This window comes from Hyla sarda, chromosome 5 (genome assembly GCF_029499605.1).
Source record: "Hyla sarda isolate aHylSar1 chromosome 5, aHylSar1.hap1, whole genome shotgun sequence".
In the NCBI taxonomy this organism is placed as follows: domain Eukaryota; kingdom Metazoa; phylum Chordata; class Amphibia; order Anura; family Hylidae; genus Hyla; species Hyla sarda.
In genome coordinates this window covers 25,659,656-25,676,855 of record NC_079193.1, presented here as the reverse complement: position 1 = coordinate 25,676,855, position 17,200 = coordinate 25,659,656, and the positions used below count along the sequence as shown (strand labels likewise).

Sequence of the window (17,200 nt, the reverse complement as noted above, 5' to 3'; positions counted from 1 at the left end):
GTCTCCTGCCATCCAGACTATCCTGCGTTGACACCTTTAAAATTTTTCTCTTCCGTCCACGCCCAGGGAGATTAGCTACAGCGCCATGTGTTGCAGACTTCTTGATAATGTTGCGCACTGTGGACAAAGGCAAATCTAGATCTCTGGAGATGGACTTGTAACCTTGAGATTGTTAAGATTTTTCCACAATTTCGGTTCTCAAGTCCCAAGACAGTTCTCTTCTCCTCTTTCTGTTGTCCATGCTTAGTGTGGCACACACAGACATACAATGCAAAGACTAAGTGAACTTCTCTCCTTTTTATCTGCTTTCAGGTGTGATTTTTATATTGCCCACACCTGTTACTTGCCCCAGGTGAGTATAAAGGAGCATCACATGCTTGAAACAATCTTATTTTTCCACAATTTTGAAAGGGTGCCAATAATTTTGTCCAGCCCATTTTTGGAGTTTGGTGACATTATGTCCAATTTGCTTTTTTTTCCTCAATTTTTTGGTTTAGTTCCAATACACACAAAGGGAATAAACATGTGTATAGCAAAACGTGTTACTGCAATCCTTTTCTGTGTGAAATACTTCATTTTCTTGAAAAATTTCAAGGGTGCCAACATTTACGGCCATGACTGTATATATGTATATATAATTTGGCATCACTGTTTTCAGAATTTTCCGATCTATTAAAATATAATGTTGATCCCCCCAAGAAGAATTTTACTGCACATAAAAAATAATAATTGTAACACTCTGACATCTCCCTAGGACATGTGATGTACACTTTACCTCCTTCAGGTAGGTCGCTCTGTCATCCTGCACACCCATGTAGCCTTGTTGTGATGCAATGTGTCCTCTAGGGCACGGCCCATCTCTGTGCAGCCCCTGCCCTTCCTGTTCTGTAGGTTTAATATATTGAAGTTATTTCTTTTCCTGAATGTTCTTTTTATTCTACTGAGGGCAATAGAAGAATATGAAGGCTTCTACAGGTCTGCAGTGTTTTAATATATGGCACTGCTTTACATAGTTTCTTGGTTTAATATACGAAACCAATTTTAGGGCACATGACACTTGTAGATGTTTCAAGAAACATGTTTGCTGAGGGTAGGGGGGTCTAAAGCAGGACCTAGGGCAAGGATTCCTCTGATGATACATCCATTTAAGGGGTAAACATTTTTTCACTTTTAAAGCATTACTGCCATTATAACAAAAAACTTTTGCCCATACATTTAAAAAGTTTAGATCACACCGGGCTTCACTCCTAAGACCCACTGAGGAAGTCAGCAGCAGCATGCCTCTTTCTCCCCAGCCAGCAGATTCAACCTTTTTTCTGTACAAGTACTCTTCCTTCCCCTGCTTATAACTAGCGATCACAGCGAGTATTTAGGGCCCCTAAATAGCTGTCTTATCAGAGGCATCCCCTTCAATCCTCTAATAGCCCTAGGTCCTGGTTTAGTCGAGTCGAACGATGGGCAGCCAGGAAATACTACAAACTTAATGGAGAACGCCAGCCAAATTTAGCTTATACCCTATAGGTAGGGGAAAGTTAGGATAGTGGAAAAGTAGCTGATCTCAGGGGGGCCGACCACTGGGACCCCCCACGATCTCCAGAATGGGACCCCAACACTCTCAGGGAGAAGCGTGTGTTGTCTACAGATTGACGGCACATATTCCATTCATTTCTATCGGAGCGCCAATGATGTTGAAGTGCTGTTCTCAGGTCTCTTCGGCGCTTAGAAATGAATGGAGCACATGCCTTCTACCGCACACGCTTCTCACTGAGAGCCGGGTCCTGTTTCGGAGATCTCCAGGATTCCAGTGGTCGGATCCCCGTGATAAGCTAATGTCCTCTTATCCTGTGGATAGGGGATAAGTTAATTTTGGCTGGAGTTCTCCTTTAACAGTACATGGTGCCCATTCAGATGAATGGGCATCTATGTTAAACAGGGACTTCCAGAAAAGGGGACCCTTGCACAGAGTAGTTCTCTATTGTGGCTCATATAGATAAATGTCCCAAGCAAAACAACCCCCTTTCTGATGTAGAAATGTTTCATCACTTGCCCATTTTTAGCTGTTTTCATCTTGTGCTGTTTGTAATTTTTTATGGGTATACATTTTTTTTTTATGCTATTACATTTTTTTTTCTTAATATTTTATTACACATTGTTTATTAATTTTATCACACACACAGTTTATGTATTTTTTATTGTGTTTTTAGAGTCTGGCAGAGTAAAAACTGACTTTTTTAAAGCGGACATGTTAGATCCCACAAAATAAATAAATTAATTAAAATGTTACTCAATACCTAATCCTTGACATGTACATCTAATTGTTATTCCTCTATCACCTATATGTATTATAAAAAGCTCACAATGTTAGAAATCCTCTCAGGGGAAGGGGGGGGGGGTGTCCCTCCGTTGTGGTGGTGGGAGGTGATTGGTGTGTGGTGGGAGTGGGTGTGTTCCTCCATTGTGGTGGTGCGAGAGGATTTGTGTGTGGTTGTAGTGGGTGTGTCCCTCCGTTGTAGTGGTGGGAGGTGATTGGTGGTAGGGGTTGTGTCCCTCCGTTGTGGTGGTGGGAGGTGATTGGTGTGTCTGCTCATGCTCATAAGTCATCTCTTGTCCATGACCAATGGACAAGCCTGTGCTGTTGAAGGACTGGTTAGTGTCCCAGTAGGTATGGGGATCCCTAGTGGTGGGAGTTTCAGAAGCCATTTACTTTATTAAATATAAAAAAAAAATTTACACAACCAAATTTCGAAAGGTCTTTCATTTTCATCAGTAACAACATATGACAGTGCCCATTTAAGTTAAAAATATTATTTTATTATTGTTTAATCATAAACAGGAACCTATGAATTTTTCTTTGGAGGGGGAGAACAGTTCTGATGATATCCTAGTTGTCCCAATCTCATCTAGTTGGACGCCAGCAGGTCTTGTCTTGTGTCCCTTGTCCTAGCGTTCACATGAATGCTGAATCTAATGAAGAGCTTGAGAGAAGAGATAAAAATCACAGGGGGCGCTCCCTGATAAGGTGTATCCACTGGTGCGTACCCTTCACCACACCTGGATATACCGACCTTGTTGGTAGCTGCACTGGGATGTGCAGCACTGGAGATAACTAAGATGGTTGCGGTTGCTGGCTGCTGCGCTCTTACCAGTATCGGACCCCAATGATGGTGACTGATGGAGAATAGCAGAAGGAGTATTACAGTAGAAAAAAAAGGTTTGATGAGGTGCTGCACAGATTTTGGTCAGTAAAGAAAAACTCGAGCAGCACAGGACAAAGAAAATGTTATTGGTGTATCGGGGACAACGCGTTTCGGCATACACTAATGCCTTCCTCGGGTCCACTTACAGTTCCCAGATGCCGTCTGTGCTTGGTGCTGGGGTACTGGATAAGTCCTGTTTGCTGCGGTGCTGCCTCAGTCAACCTGGATCTAATGAAGGCAACGGTGTTACCACTTCCTCACTCATTGTGCGCTGTACATACAGTGATCAAGGCGGCCCTGTAAAACCATTCGTGCCTGCTCTTCTGGCTGCCCGGGTCACCTGTTCTCCAGCTACACGACTATCTCTACAGCCTGCAGAATAAAGCCTCTTTCTCCTGGTTGTCGTTAAAGCACATAGATCAGTCATGAAGGGGTTAATAACATTTCTCAGGTACAGTTTTACCTCTCGGTCTGATCTCACCTCACAGCGTAGCCCTAAGTGTGTAATGTCATCTGAGCTCCCACAATGCACTGCAGTCTGGTAACTAGGGTCTAACAGAAAGCTGAAATCACTCTTGTGTCTGAAAACAACCTATAAAGCCTCAAACAAATAATAATTATAATAATATATGTATATGTAATTTATGCAAACACATTGCAAATTACTTGGCTGTTTATATAGACAAGAAAAAACTGGAATATTGTAAAAAAAATATTTAAAAAAATTAAAGAGCGGACTCTACATAGAATGATAAATCACTGCAAACACTTTGCTGTATTTATCTTCTTCTACTTCACGTCTTATTCTTTGTTCAGACAGAAAACTAGATTTAAAACTCCACAAATTTCCTTTTATACAGGTGCATTGTGGGTGTTCAGGTGCTGCTTATGGTTAAAGAGTCACTGTCTCTCTAAACAAAAGTTCTAGTGATATGTCGAAAGTTATGATCAGTGGGGGTCCAGGTGTTGAGACCTGTACGACTTACTAAAGCAACTTGGAAGAATCTGTCTCTGTCCATTTCTGCTCGGCTCTCCTTAGTATGGATGTACTAATTTATAATCTTCTAATCCGGTGTACGGATTTAATGAAACTCCCATAGGCTTTCTATAAAGCTCCCATAGACTTTCTATAAAGCTCCCATAGACTTTCTATAAAGCTCCCATAGGCTTTCTATAAAGCTCCCATAGACTTTCTATAAAGCTCCCATAGACTTTCTATAAAGCTCCCATAGACTTTCTATAAAGTTCCCATAGACTTTCTATAAAGCTCCCATAGACTTTCTATAAAGCTCCCATAGACTTTCTATAAAGCTCCCATAGACTTTCTATAAAGCTCCCATAGACTTTCTATAAAGCTCCCATAGACTTTCTATAAAGCTCCCATAGACTTTCTATAAAGTTCCCATAGACTTTCTATAAAGCTCCCATAGACTTTCTATAAAGCTCCTATAGGCTTTCTATAAAGCTCCCATAGACTTTCTATAAAGCTCCCATAGATTTTCTATAAAACTCCCATAGACTTTCTATAAAGCTCCCATAGGCTTTCTATAAAGCTCCCATAGACTTTCTTTAAAGCTCCCATAGACTTTCTATAAAGCTCCCGTAGGCTTTCTATAAAGCTCCCATAGGCTTTCTATAAAGCTCCCATAGACTTTCTATAAAGCTCCCATAGACTTTCTATAAAGCTCCCGTAGACTTTCTATAAAGCTCCCATAGACTTTCTATAAAGCTCCCATAGACTTTCTATAAAGCTCCCATAGACTTTCTAGAAAACGCCCATAGACTTTCTATAAAATTCCCAAACTCCAGGTGTCCTGGATGAGGAGGTGTGGCATCATCACATCCGTGTTCTACTCAGAGAATCTCTCTTTATGGCTCGCAAAACAGTGGTTCTTCGATGGATGGACCCAGACCCCCGACGTGCTCAAAATGGAGAAGCTGATTAACGCAACTCTCCCGTTCATGCAAATTGTCTAAAACAAATAGGAAATGTCCGGATAAATGTTATAGGGTGTGGGGTGAATGATGTTCTTCTCCCCTTACCCAGTGTACTCCTGTTGAAATACGGAACCTATGCTCCTTGATCCCTTAGGTACCCATCCCCATGATCAATGTATGATTTGAGATTTCTCCCCCTTTTTATGTGATGATTTTCTTTTCTATATCTTCCCCGGGCAGATTGGGCTACTACTTTTTGTTGACGTTACCTAGTACTGTGATGTTGGAGGGTCAGGGCGGACGGAGGTTTAGGTTTTATGTATCTGTACATGAAATGTTTGGGATGTTCTTTTGTTAGTTTTCATCCCACTGTTACCGGTCTCATCTGTGTGGTATCTGCACCTCTACGGATTTACGATTGTTTTCATGATGGTACATACAGTCTAGTGCCTTATATTGATTCCTTAATTTTTTTTCTCCTTCTGTATTACTGATCTCACCATGTAACCAGTGTTTTTTTTTATTGTTTCAATAAAACGAATAAAAAAAAAAAACTCCCACAGACTTTCTCTAAAACTCTCATAGACTTCTATAAATCTCCCATAGACTTTTTCTATTAAAACTCCAATAGACTTTCTATAAAACTCCAATAGACTTTCTATAAAACTCCAATAGACTTTCTATAAAACTCTCATAGACTTTCTACAAAACTCCCATAGCCTTTCTGGAAAACTCCCATAGCCTTTCTATAAAACTCCCATAGCCTTTCTAGAAAACTCCCATAGCCTTTCTAGAAAACTCCCATAGACTTTCTAGAAAACTCCCATAGACTTTCTAGAAAACTCCCATAGACTTTCTAGAAAACTCCAATAGACTTTCTATAAAACTCCCATAGACTTTCTATAAAACTCCAATAGACTTTCTATAAAACTCTCATAGACTTTCTACAAAACTCCCATAGCCTTTCTGGAAAACTCCCATAGACTTTCTAGAAAACTCCCATAGACTTTCTAGAAAACTCCAATAGACTTTCTAGAAAACTCCCATAGACTTTCTAGAAAACTCCCATAGCCTTTCTAGAAAACTCCCATAGCCTTTATAAAACTCTCATAGACTTCTAGAAAACTCCCATAGACTTTCTATAAAACTCCCATAGATTTTCTATAAAACTCCCATAGATTTCTATGAAACTCTCATAGACTTTCTATAAAACTCCCATAGACTTTCTAGAAAACTCCCATAGACTTTCTAGAAAACTCCCATAGACTTTCTGGAAAACTCCCATAGGCTTTCTAGAAAACTCCCATAGCCTTTCTAGAAAACTCCCATAGCCTTTCTATAAAACTCCAATAGACTTTCTATAAAACTCCCATAGACTTTCTATAAAACTCCCATAGACTTTCTAGAAAACTCCCATAGCCTTTATAAAACTCTCATAGACTTCTAGAAAACTCCCATAGACTTTCTATAAAACTCCCATAGATTTTCTATAAAACTCCCATAGATTTCTATGAAACTCTCATAGACTTTCTATAAAACTCCCATAGACTTTCTAGAAAACTCCCATAGACTTTCTAGAAAACTCCCATAGACTTTCTAGAAAACTCCCATAGGCTTTCTAGAAAACTCCCATAGACTTTTGATAAAACTCCAATAGAATTTCTATAAAACTCCAATAGACTTTCTAGAAAACTCCCATAGCCTTTCTAGAAAACTCCCATAGCCTTTCTATAAAACTCCCATAGCCTTTCTAGAAAACTCACATAGCCTTTATAAAACTCTCATAGACTTCTAGAAAACTCCCATAGACTTTCTAGAAAACTCCAATAGACTTTCTAGAAAACTCCCATAGTCTTTCTAGAAAACTCCCATAGCCTTTCTAGAAAACTCCCATAGCCTTTCTAGAAAACTCTCATAGACTTCTAGAAAACTCCCATAGACTTTCTATAAAACTCCCATAGACTTCTATAAAACTCCCATAGACTTCTATAAAACTCCCATAGATTTTCTATAAAACTCTCATAGACTTTCTATAAAACTCCCCATAGACTTTCCATAAAATTCTCATAGACTTTCTATAAAACTCCAATAGACTTTCTATAAAACTCCCCATAGACTTTCTATAAAGCTCTCATAGACTTTCTATAGAGCCATACATTCCTTACAAATAGTTACCTAAATTCGCAATACACCTTTCACAATTTCACGTAAAAATTTAGCTACAGAAATACAAATTCTGGACCCCGCCTAAAGAAAGAACATATTTATTGCTTTGGCGGACATTCGCGCAGACTACATTGCCGTTATTGGCGAAGGCGCATGTCCACGCGGTCCTAGTGCCAAAGGATTTTGGCGGCTCTCGCAGCAGACTTTCTCTTCGCATGGACTATATCTGGACGGAAATTCCATAGTGCGGATATACTTCTATGCTATATACTTTTTTTATGACATTTTTAAAACTTTTTTTTTTTTTTTTTACCAGAAACTGAATAGTTTTAATTGTTTTTTGCACTTTTATTATAATTAGTTTTCCTTTGGATTTACATCTTGCCCCTTGTGATAGATGAGATGTGAAATATGTGTCTTTATTTCGATGATCATCCTTGTAATGACACCTTAGATATAGGAGATGCGTCACGGAGCCCAGTTATCTGTCCCTTAGGAAGCCATTATCTTGTACGTTGCTGATCCTCGCAGGGCACCTGGGAATTGTTTGCATATATAGTTTTGCACAGGATGAAACATCTGACCGGAGCTTTTAGCACATCACAGCCTCTTAAAGGGGTATTCCAAGAAAAAAATTATTTCTTTTTTTTTTTGTATCAACTGGCTCCAGAAAGTTAAACAGATTTTTAAACTACTTCTATTAAAACATCTTAATCCTTCCAATAATTATCAGCTGCTGAAGTTGAGTTGTTCTTTTCTGTCTGTCAACAGTGCTCTCTGCTGACATCTCTGTTTGTCTCGGGAACTGCACAGAGTAGAAGAGGTTTGCTATGGGGATTTGCTTCTACTCTGGACAGTTCCCGAGACAGGTGTCATGAGAGAGCACTTAGACAGAAAAGAACAACTCAACTTCAGCAGCTCATAAGTACTGAAAGGATCAAGATTTTTTTTAAATAGAAGTAATTTAGAAATCTGTTTAACTTTCTGGAGCCAGTTGATATATCATTTTTCCTGGAATATATTTTCCTGGAATACCCCTTTATGCCACACTAGGATAGTGTTTCCCAACCAGGGGTGCCTCCAGCTGTTGCAAAACTACAACTCCCAGCATGCCCGGACAGCCAAAGGCTGTCCGGGCATGCTGGGATTTGTAGTTTTGCAACTGGTTGGGAACCACTGCACTAGGGTGTTGCTTGGAGTATGTATTAATTTGGGGGTCTTACTTCATTTGGGGGGGTCTTGGTACTGATTTATTTTGCAGTCTGAGCTTAGAATTTGGGATATAGTCTGGGGTCAGAATTAATTGTGGGGTCCGGTCTGGGGTGTGAATTAATTTTGGAATATGGGAGGGTCTGGTCTGCGTTTTGGGGTATCAAGTAATTTTAGGGTCTGGAGTAGAGATGAGCGAACTTACAGTAAATTCGATTCGTCAAGAACTTCTCGGCTCGGCAGTTGATGATTTATCCTGCATAAATTAGTTCAGCTTTCAGGTGCTCCCGTGGGCTGGAAAAGGTGGATACAGTCCTACGAGACTCTTTCCTAGGACTGTATCCACCTTTTCCAGCCCATCGGAGCACCGGAAAGCTGAACTAATTTATGTTCATTTATGCAACCGCCAAGCCGAGAAGTTCGTGACGAATCGAATTTACTGTAAGTTCGCTCATCTCTAGTCTGGAGTTTTTTAGTGGCTCAAATGGGTACCCTGGAGAAAATGTATGTATTTTATTTTATTTTTTCTTATACTGATTTTGTGAATTACTTATTTTTAAAAATCTTAAAGGACTACTCTGGTGGAAATAATCTTTTCATAACAACTGGCACGGGAAAGTTATACAGATTTGTAAATTACTACTATTTAAAAATCTTATTCCTTCCAGGACTTATCAGCTGCTGTATGCTCCAGAGGAAGTTGTGTAGTTCTTTCCAGTCTGACCACAGAACCGTGTCAAGAACTGTCTGGAGGAGGATAGGTTTGCTATGGGGATTTTTTCCTACTCTGGATAGTTCCTGACATGGACAGAGGTGTCAGCAGAGAGCACAGTGGTCAGACTGGAAAGAACTACACAAATTCCTCTGGAGCATACAGAAGCTGATAAGTACTGGCAGGATTGAGATTTTTAAATAGAAGTAATTTACAAATCTGTATAACTTTCTGCCACCTGTTGATTTATAATTTTTTTTTTCCAGTTGAGTACCCCTTTAAAGAGCATCACAGAAAAAAAATGATGCTTCTATATGTTACTTACTAGGTCATGCAGATGATACATGTCTTTTTCATGTCTCTAGCTTCTGTATTTGGCTCACAAATCCCTCTGTTCTGCTGCTCACTCATTCTGACATCCACTGCTCAGGAAGGGGCGTATCCGAGGCAAGCATTAAGCCCGCCCTCACTTTTTTTTTCTATCACACTACCCCTTTAATCCTTCCAGTACTTATCAGCTGCTATATGCTCTAGTAGAAGTTGTATAGTTCTTTCCAGTCTGACCACAGTGCTCTCTGCCGACACCTCTGTCCATGTCTGGAACTGTCCAGAGCAGGAGCAAATTGGCTATGATAATGCCCCCTAAGTAGGAGACATTTCAGATCTTCCCAAAACATAGTAGCAATAACATCTGGGAGGACACTTAGGAGAAAAGATAGTAACCCCTGCATGCCTGGATATTTTCAGGTCATGGCCCCATCTAATTTAAGGGTGCGTTCACACACTATTTGTTCTTGCGGGTTTTCCGCCGCGTATTTGAAAGCGGGCAGGCTCTTCTCGGATGTCCGTAGCAGATTTTCCGCGGCGGAATGTACGCTGTGGAAAATCCGCCGCAATCCCTACTGACTTTAATGGGGCTTGCAGTGGATTTTCCGCAGTGTAAATTCCTACGTGGAAAATTTGCTGCGGACAGACGAGAAGAGCCCACACCCTTTCAAATACGCAGCGGAAAACCCGCAAGAACAAATAGTGTGTGAACGCACCCTAAAGAGATTCTTATAATCACCATATATTAGGGAACAGTTGTATAAGTAATTTCCATACGTATTCTGAACATGTAGCCCCCCCACTTTATTGTCCTGTGGGAAGTCACTAATTTTGTGTGTTTGTTTTTATTATTAAAATTATTATTTTTTTTTAATTAATTTTATTTTTTATTTCTTCTATATTTTATTATTAATAAATTGCTTTCATGTGAGAAGTTGCACATCAGAAAGACAGTGTGCCGGCTAACCTCTCAAATGGCAGCCAGCTTCATGGTGAGCCGACGCAGTGCCAGCTGTTCTTTATGTCTAGCTAGTCGGGTACGGTGTTAGTGGTTTTGTTTTATTGCAGTCGTGCCTTGTTTGTTGTAGAATCTTATCTTGTTGTTTTTACACTTGGTGGTTTGCATCATAATTTACAGACAAACTTGTCACTATGAAGGAAATTATAAATGCGCACTACGTTTAACGTAGGTAGTTTAATCCCTTATCTTATGCAGAGCGCCCTGAAACTAATAGTACTGTAAAAATAAAAAATAATTTAAGCATATGAGTTAGATCCATGAACCCTTATTCACCTCTCAGACCAGTATGTATCGGTATAACATATATACCACAGTATAGGAAAGTGCAGCAGCATGGCTGTGCACGTTCTACCTGGAGATGAGCCACCTACAGTGATGTCTGGTAGTGGCTTAAAGGGGTACTCCACTGGAAAAAAAATGTTTAAATCAACTTGTGCCAGAAAGTTAAACAGATTTGTAAATTACTTCTATAAAAAAAATCTTAATCCTTCCAGTACTTATTAGCTGCTGAATACTACAGAGGAAATTCTTTTCTTTTTGGAACACAGAGCTCTGCTGACATCACGAGCACAGTGCTCTCTGCTGACATCTCTGTCCATTTTAAGAACTGTCCAGAGAAGGAGCAAATCCCCATAGCAAACCTATCCTGCTCTGGACATTTCCTGACATGGACAGAGGTGTCAGCAGTGAGCAATGTGGTCAGACAGAAAGGAAATTCAAAAAGAACGGGACTTCCTGTGGAGCATCAGCTGATAAGTACTGGAAGGATTAAGATTTTTAAATAGAAGTAATTTACAAATCTGTTTAACTTTCTGGCATCAGTTGATTTATAATTTTTTTTTCCAGTTGAGTACCCCTTTAAAGAGCATCACAGAAAAAAAATGATGCTTCTATATGTTACTTACTAGGTCATGCAGATGATACATGTCTTTTTCATGTCTCTAGCTTCTGTATTTGGCTCACAAATCCCTCTGTTCTGCTGCTCACTCATTCTGACATCCACTGCTCAGGAAGGGGCGTATCCGAGGCAAGCACTAAGCCCGCCCTCACTTCCTCCCTGAGTCTGCTGTGTTTTGATGCATCTCATCATCCAATCACTGCAGGCTGCTCTGTGACCCCTCCTCTCTGTTATCATTCTGCAGTCTAATAGGACAGGAGTGAGCAACGAAAGCTAGTCCCGCCCTTACTTCTTGGACTTTGTCCCAGCCTGTGCTTCAGCTGGGACAAAAATGATGATGCAGCTGGACAGGATTATGTTCTGGGTGGTATGGGGAGCCCTAGTGGTCTTTTATTTAAAAGGGTACTCCGGTGGAAAACTTTTTTTTTTTTTTTTAAATCTACTGGTGCCAGAAAGTTAAACAGATTTGTAAATTACTTCTATTAAAAAATCTTAACCCTTAATTCTACTTCAGTGTCTTCCATATGATTTGATGCTGTCATAGCTATATCTGCAGATTTGTCACTTCTAGAATCAGAGCCACTGGCTGGGAGGTCCATGATCACATCATCGCATTAGATACTATTATGTTTTGATGTATTTTGATTAGTGTCTAGCAAACCATTATTGTTATTATTATTGTTATTAATAATAATAATAATAATAATAATAATAATCTAAATATATAAAACTCAATGGCCCTGATTTACTAAGAGTGTTGTGTAGTTTTCTTTGTGGGTTTTAATTCCCTAAAATTTTTATTCCACTGTATTTACTAATGTTTCCCTACATTTTGCACTTTTCCCTACATTTTGCTTTTTAACACATGTTCTGATCTGTCGGGTGTATTCTGGATTTTTTTTGTAAAAATGTCGGGAACACGCCCCTTTTTGGTGGCCACACTCCCTTTTCCAGACGGCCATGCCCCTTTTTCGGGTTTTCACAGTAAAATTAAGAGTTAGGCTGGGTTCACACTACGGTTTGTAATTACGGTTCCCGTATACGGCTGGGAGGAGGGGTGGGGGGTGCTTAATAGCAGCGCCCGCACTCAGCCGCATTCGGTAACCGTATTTAATGCATGTCTATGAGCCGACTGGAGTGAACCGCAGCCTCGTTTTTGCCACGTTTTTGCCTGCGGTCGGGAAACCACATACGGCCGAAAAAGCAGCCGACCGGAGGCTGCGGTTCACTCCGGTCGGCTCATAGACATACATTAACTACGGTTCCCGAATACGGCTGAGTGCGGGCGCCGCGATTAAGCCCCGCCCACCCCTCCTCCCAGCCGCAATGCGCAAGAATCTGGCGCTCAACCCGACAAAACATGTCAGGTTTGCAATAGTAAATGAGGGCCAACGTATTTGTGTATGTTCCAGCATGACTTCCAAACCGCTAAAGATATTAACATGAAACTTGGCACACATGTTACTTATATGTCATCAACAAACATAGGATAGGTAATTTAACCCTTACCCACCCCCATTTGCAAGAGTCTGTGTTTTTATTTAAAGTCCCATACACATCTATGGGAAATATGTTACTGCATAACTTCCAAACGGCTGGAGATATTTCGATAATACTAGGTCACATGTTACTTATATGTCAAATAAAAATATATAATAGTCAAATTAACCCCTAACCTGCCCCCATACAGTCATGGCTGTAAATTTTGGCACCCTTTAAATTTTTCAAGAAAATGAAGTATTTCTCACAGAAAAGGATTGCAGTAACACATGTTTTGTACACATCTTTATTCCCTTTGTGTGTATTGGAACTAAACCAAAAAATTGAGGTAAAAAAGCAAATTGGACATAATGTCATACAACTCCAAAAATGGGCTGGACAAAATTGTCACCCTTTCAAAATTGTGGAAAAAATAAGATTGTTTCAAGCATGTGATGCTACTTTACACTCACCTGGGGGCAAGTAACACGTGTGGGCAATCTAAAAATCACACCTGAATGCAGATAGAAAGGAGAGAAGTTCACTTAGTCTTTGCATTGTATGCCTGTGTGTGCCACACTAAGCATTGACAACAGAAAGAGGAGAAGAGAACTGTCTGAGGACTTGAGAACCAAAATTGTGGAAAAATATCAACAATCTCAAGGTTACAAGTCCATCTCCAGAGATCAAAATTTTCCTTTGTCCACAGTGCGCAACATTATCAAGAAGTTTATAACCCATGGCCCTGTAGCTAATCTCCCTGGGCGTGGACGGAAGAGAAAAATTGATGAAAGTTGTCAACACAGGATAGTCTGGATGGGGGATAAGCAGCCACAAACAAGTTCCAAAGATTTTCAAGTTGTCCTGCAGGTTCAGGGAGCATCAGTGTCAGCGTGACCTATCTGTCGACATTTAAATGAAATAAAACGCTATGGCAGGAGACCCAGGAGGACCCTACTGCTACATAAAAAAGCAAGACTACATTTTGCCAAAACGAACTTGAGTAAGCCAAAATCCTTCTGGGAAGATGTCTTGTGGACAGATGAAACCAAGATAGAGCTTTTTGGTAAAGCACATCATTCTACTGTTTACCAAAAACAGAATGAGGCCTAGAAAGAAAAGAACACAGTACCTACAGTGAAATATGGGGGAGGGTCAATGATGTTTTGGGGTTGTTTTGCTGCCTCTGACACTGGGGGCCTTGAATATGTACAAGGCATCATGAAATCTGAGGATTACCAATGGATTTTGGGTCGCACTGTACAGCTCAGTGTCAGAAAGCTGAGTTTGCATCCGAGATCTTGGGTCTTCCAGCAGGACAATGACCCCAAACATACGTCAAAAAGCCCCCAGAAATGGATGGCAACAAAGTGCTGGAGAGTTCTGAAGTGGCAGCAATGAGTCCAGATCTAAATCCCATTGATCACCTGTGGAGAGATCCTAAAATTGCTGTTGGGAAAAGGCGCCTTCCAATAAGAGAGACCTGGAGCAGTTTGCAAAGGAAGAGTGGTCCAACATTCCGGCTGAGAGGTATAAGAAGCTTATTGATGGTTATAGGAAGCAACTGATTTCAGTTATTTTTTCCAAAGGGTGTGTAACCAAATATTAAGTTAAGGGTGCCAATAATTTTGTCCATCCCATTTTTGGAGTTTGGTGACATTATATCCAATTTGCTTTTTTTCCACCCTTTTTTTGTTTAGTTCCAATACACACAAAGGGAATAAACATGTGTATAGCAAAACATGTGTTACTGCAATCCTTTTCTGTGAGAGATACTTCATTTTCTTGCAAATTTTCAGGGGTACCAACATTTACGGCCATGACTGTATGTGAAGGATGGGGTTTTTGTTTCAAGTCCCATGCAAGTAAATAGGACTTCTGGTGCCTTACTCCACAAGCTACGCTCTGCTTCTCCTGGTGAATGCGTCAGTCCGGCTGGTAAGCCACACCCTCCCCGCATGCCATGTCCCATCTCACAAAGACATACCCACCTTTTTAAGCCACACCCCTTTTATTTTCAGCTTACAATATCTTTACCACAACGCAGCCCCATCTGAGGACGGGATATGAGGATTTGAAATGAGGATTAGATATGGGGACGGGATATGAGGACGGGATGTGAGGATGGGATGTAAGGTTGGTATATGAGGACAGGATATGAGGTCGGGATATAAGAACAGTATATAGGGATGGGATATGAGGACGGGATATGAGGTTGGAATATGAGGAGGGGATTTGGGGTCAGGATTTAGGGACGGGATATGAGGACAAAAGCTTCGTCCTTTTTGTTGCTTTTCCTCCCCCACAAGGATAAGGTAGGAAAAACCGGGCAGCGCCGGGTACTCGGCTAGTAATATAATAAAAATAGTAGTCATAATAATACAAATAATAGTGGTAGTAATAATATTAATGCTTGTTATTAAATTATTATTCTTATTATTATCATCTTACCCAGAATTATCTCCCATCCCTTTTATCCTTATTTTATTATAGCTTCAGGAATTTGAAACGGCCATAAAGCAGAGAGACGGGATCATCACCCAGCTCACCTCCAATCTCCAGCAAGCCCGGAAGGAGAAAGACGACATCATGAGAGAATTCCTGGAATTAACAGAGCAAAGTCAGAAACTGAAGATCCAGTTCCAGCATGTAAGATCTGTTTTATATTTGTAAAAAATAAATAAATAAAGTTTTGGTAGCCATACATATTTATTTGCATATCTATCTGCTAACATTTTATAGCTCGGACCAAAAATGCTTTACGCTTCAGTTTGCACAGGAGATACAGCCGCACAAGCAGTTACAAAATATTTCAATGTACTGGAGCTTATTTTTTATTTTTTTATTGCTCCAGTGCATCTACAAAAAAATAAAAAATGAAGCATCTTTGCGGATCGATTTTATTAAAAAAAAGAAAAAATAATTTTAAAAAAAGGCTGTTTTGTGCTTAAAGGGGTACTCCGGCGCTTAGTCACCTTATCCCCTATCCAAAGGATAGGGGATAAGATGCCTGATCGCAGGGTCCCGCCGCTGGGGACCCCCGTGATCTTGCAGGCCGCATCCTGTTTATAATCAGTCCCTGGAGCGTGTTCGCTCCGGGTCTGATTACTGTCGATCAGGGGGCCGGAGTGTTGTGACGTCAAGGCTCCGCCCGTGTGACGTCACGCTCCGCCCCCCTCAATGCAAGCCTATGGGAGCTGTAAACGGGGTGCAGCATGCAAGATCACGGGGGTCCCCAGCGGCAGGACCTCTGTGATCAGGCATCTTATCCCCTATCCTTTGGATAGGGGATAAGATGTCGAAGTGCCGGAGTACCCCTTTAAATGCAGGCCTATGTGTCACCATGTTAACAGACTACAAAAAAAAAAAAGGTGTAGTCTGATACTGCAGTCACATTCCTTTCACCTGTTTCCTACTGGTTATATACATTTGGGAGGTTAGCAATATGTAGGGGACAAATGGATGATAATATGATTGTGGGATCAGATGTCACAGGGTATGCTTGTTGTCTGTTACCACCTGCATAGGGGCTGAAGGCGCAAAACGATAATAGATTTTTTAAAATCAGGACTATTTGCAAAGTTGCTTTATTTTTCATTGTAGATGCACTGGAACAAAAATTTTACAAACATTATAGTAAAGCATATAGCCCTGTATATAAGGACATACAAGTGGACTTTTCTGTTGTGTTCCGTCACCCTCGCCTACCATTGGGTGTGAGTAATAGAAAAGCATCAGGTCTTACTGAATTAATACTGTGTAGATGCGTAAGTTTGACCCTGTGACCAAATCTATATAAACAAAATAGACTTACATAACGTAAAAATAGAAACATTAGAAATAAAATAAAAAGAAAGAAGATAAGATTAAAACATGATAGTAGAAGGTAGTAAATATAAAACATAAAGTATATAAAGCTAAATGATCCATTCTGTCAGGAGTGTGTTTTTGGGGTTCGCATTACATCAGTATGGATACTACTACTTCTTGTTGTTCTTGTGCAGCTTCAGGCCGGCGAGACCTTGAGAAACACCAGCCACTCGAGTACGGCGGCAGATCTCCTTCACACCCGGCAGCAGATACTCAGCTATCAGCAGCAAGTGGAGGAACGGGACCAACACCTCGGCCGTTTCCAGAAGGAGAATGAGCACTTGCGGGCACAAGTAACGTCTCTGCAGGATCAGATTCACAGCTTACATCAGGTCTGTAAGAGTAAATCGGGAAGCTTTTTTGCAAGACTGGATAACAGTGAT

The 17,200-nt window shown here is 40.5% G+C and overlaps 1 protein-coding gene across 4 annotated transcripts in view; it reads left to right on the top strand.

Moving 5' to 3' along the window:
• The window catches only part of AKAP9 (A-kinase anchoring protein 9), a 330,692-nt gene that overhangs the window by 90,000 nt on the left and 223,492 nt on the right, over positions 1-17,200 (top strand). For all 4 annotated transcript variants that reach the window (XM_056519035.1, XM_056519033.1, XM_056519032.1 and 1 more), the window contains 2 exons: positions 15,441-15,596; positions 16,952-17,149. In XM_056519035.1, coding sequence (XP_056375010.1) covers positions 15,441-15,596; positions 16,952-17,149 — 354 coding nt within the window. The remainder of the gene's footprint in view (positions 1-15,440; positions 15,597-16,951; positions 17,150-17,200) is intronic.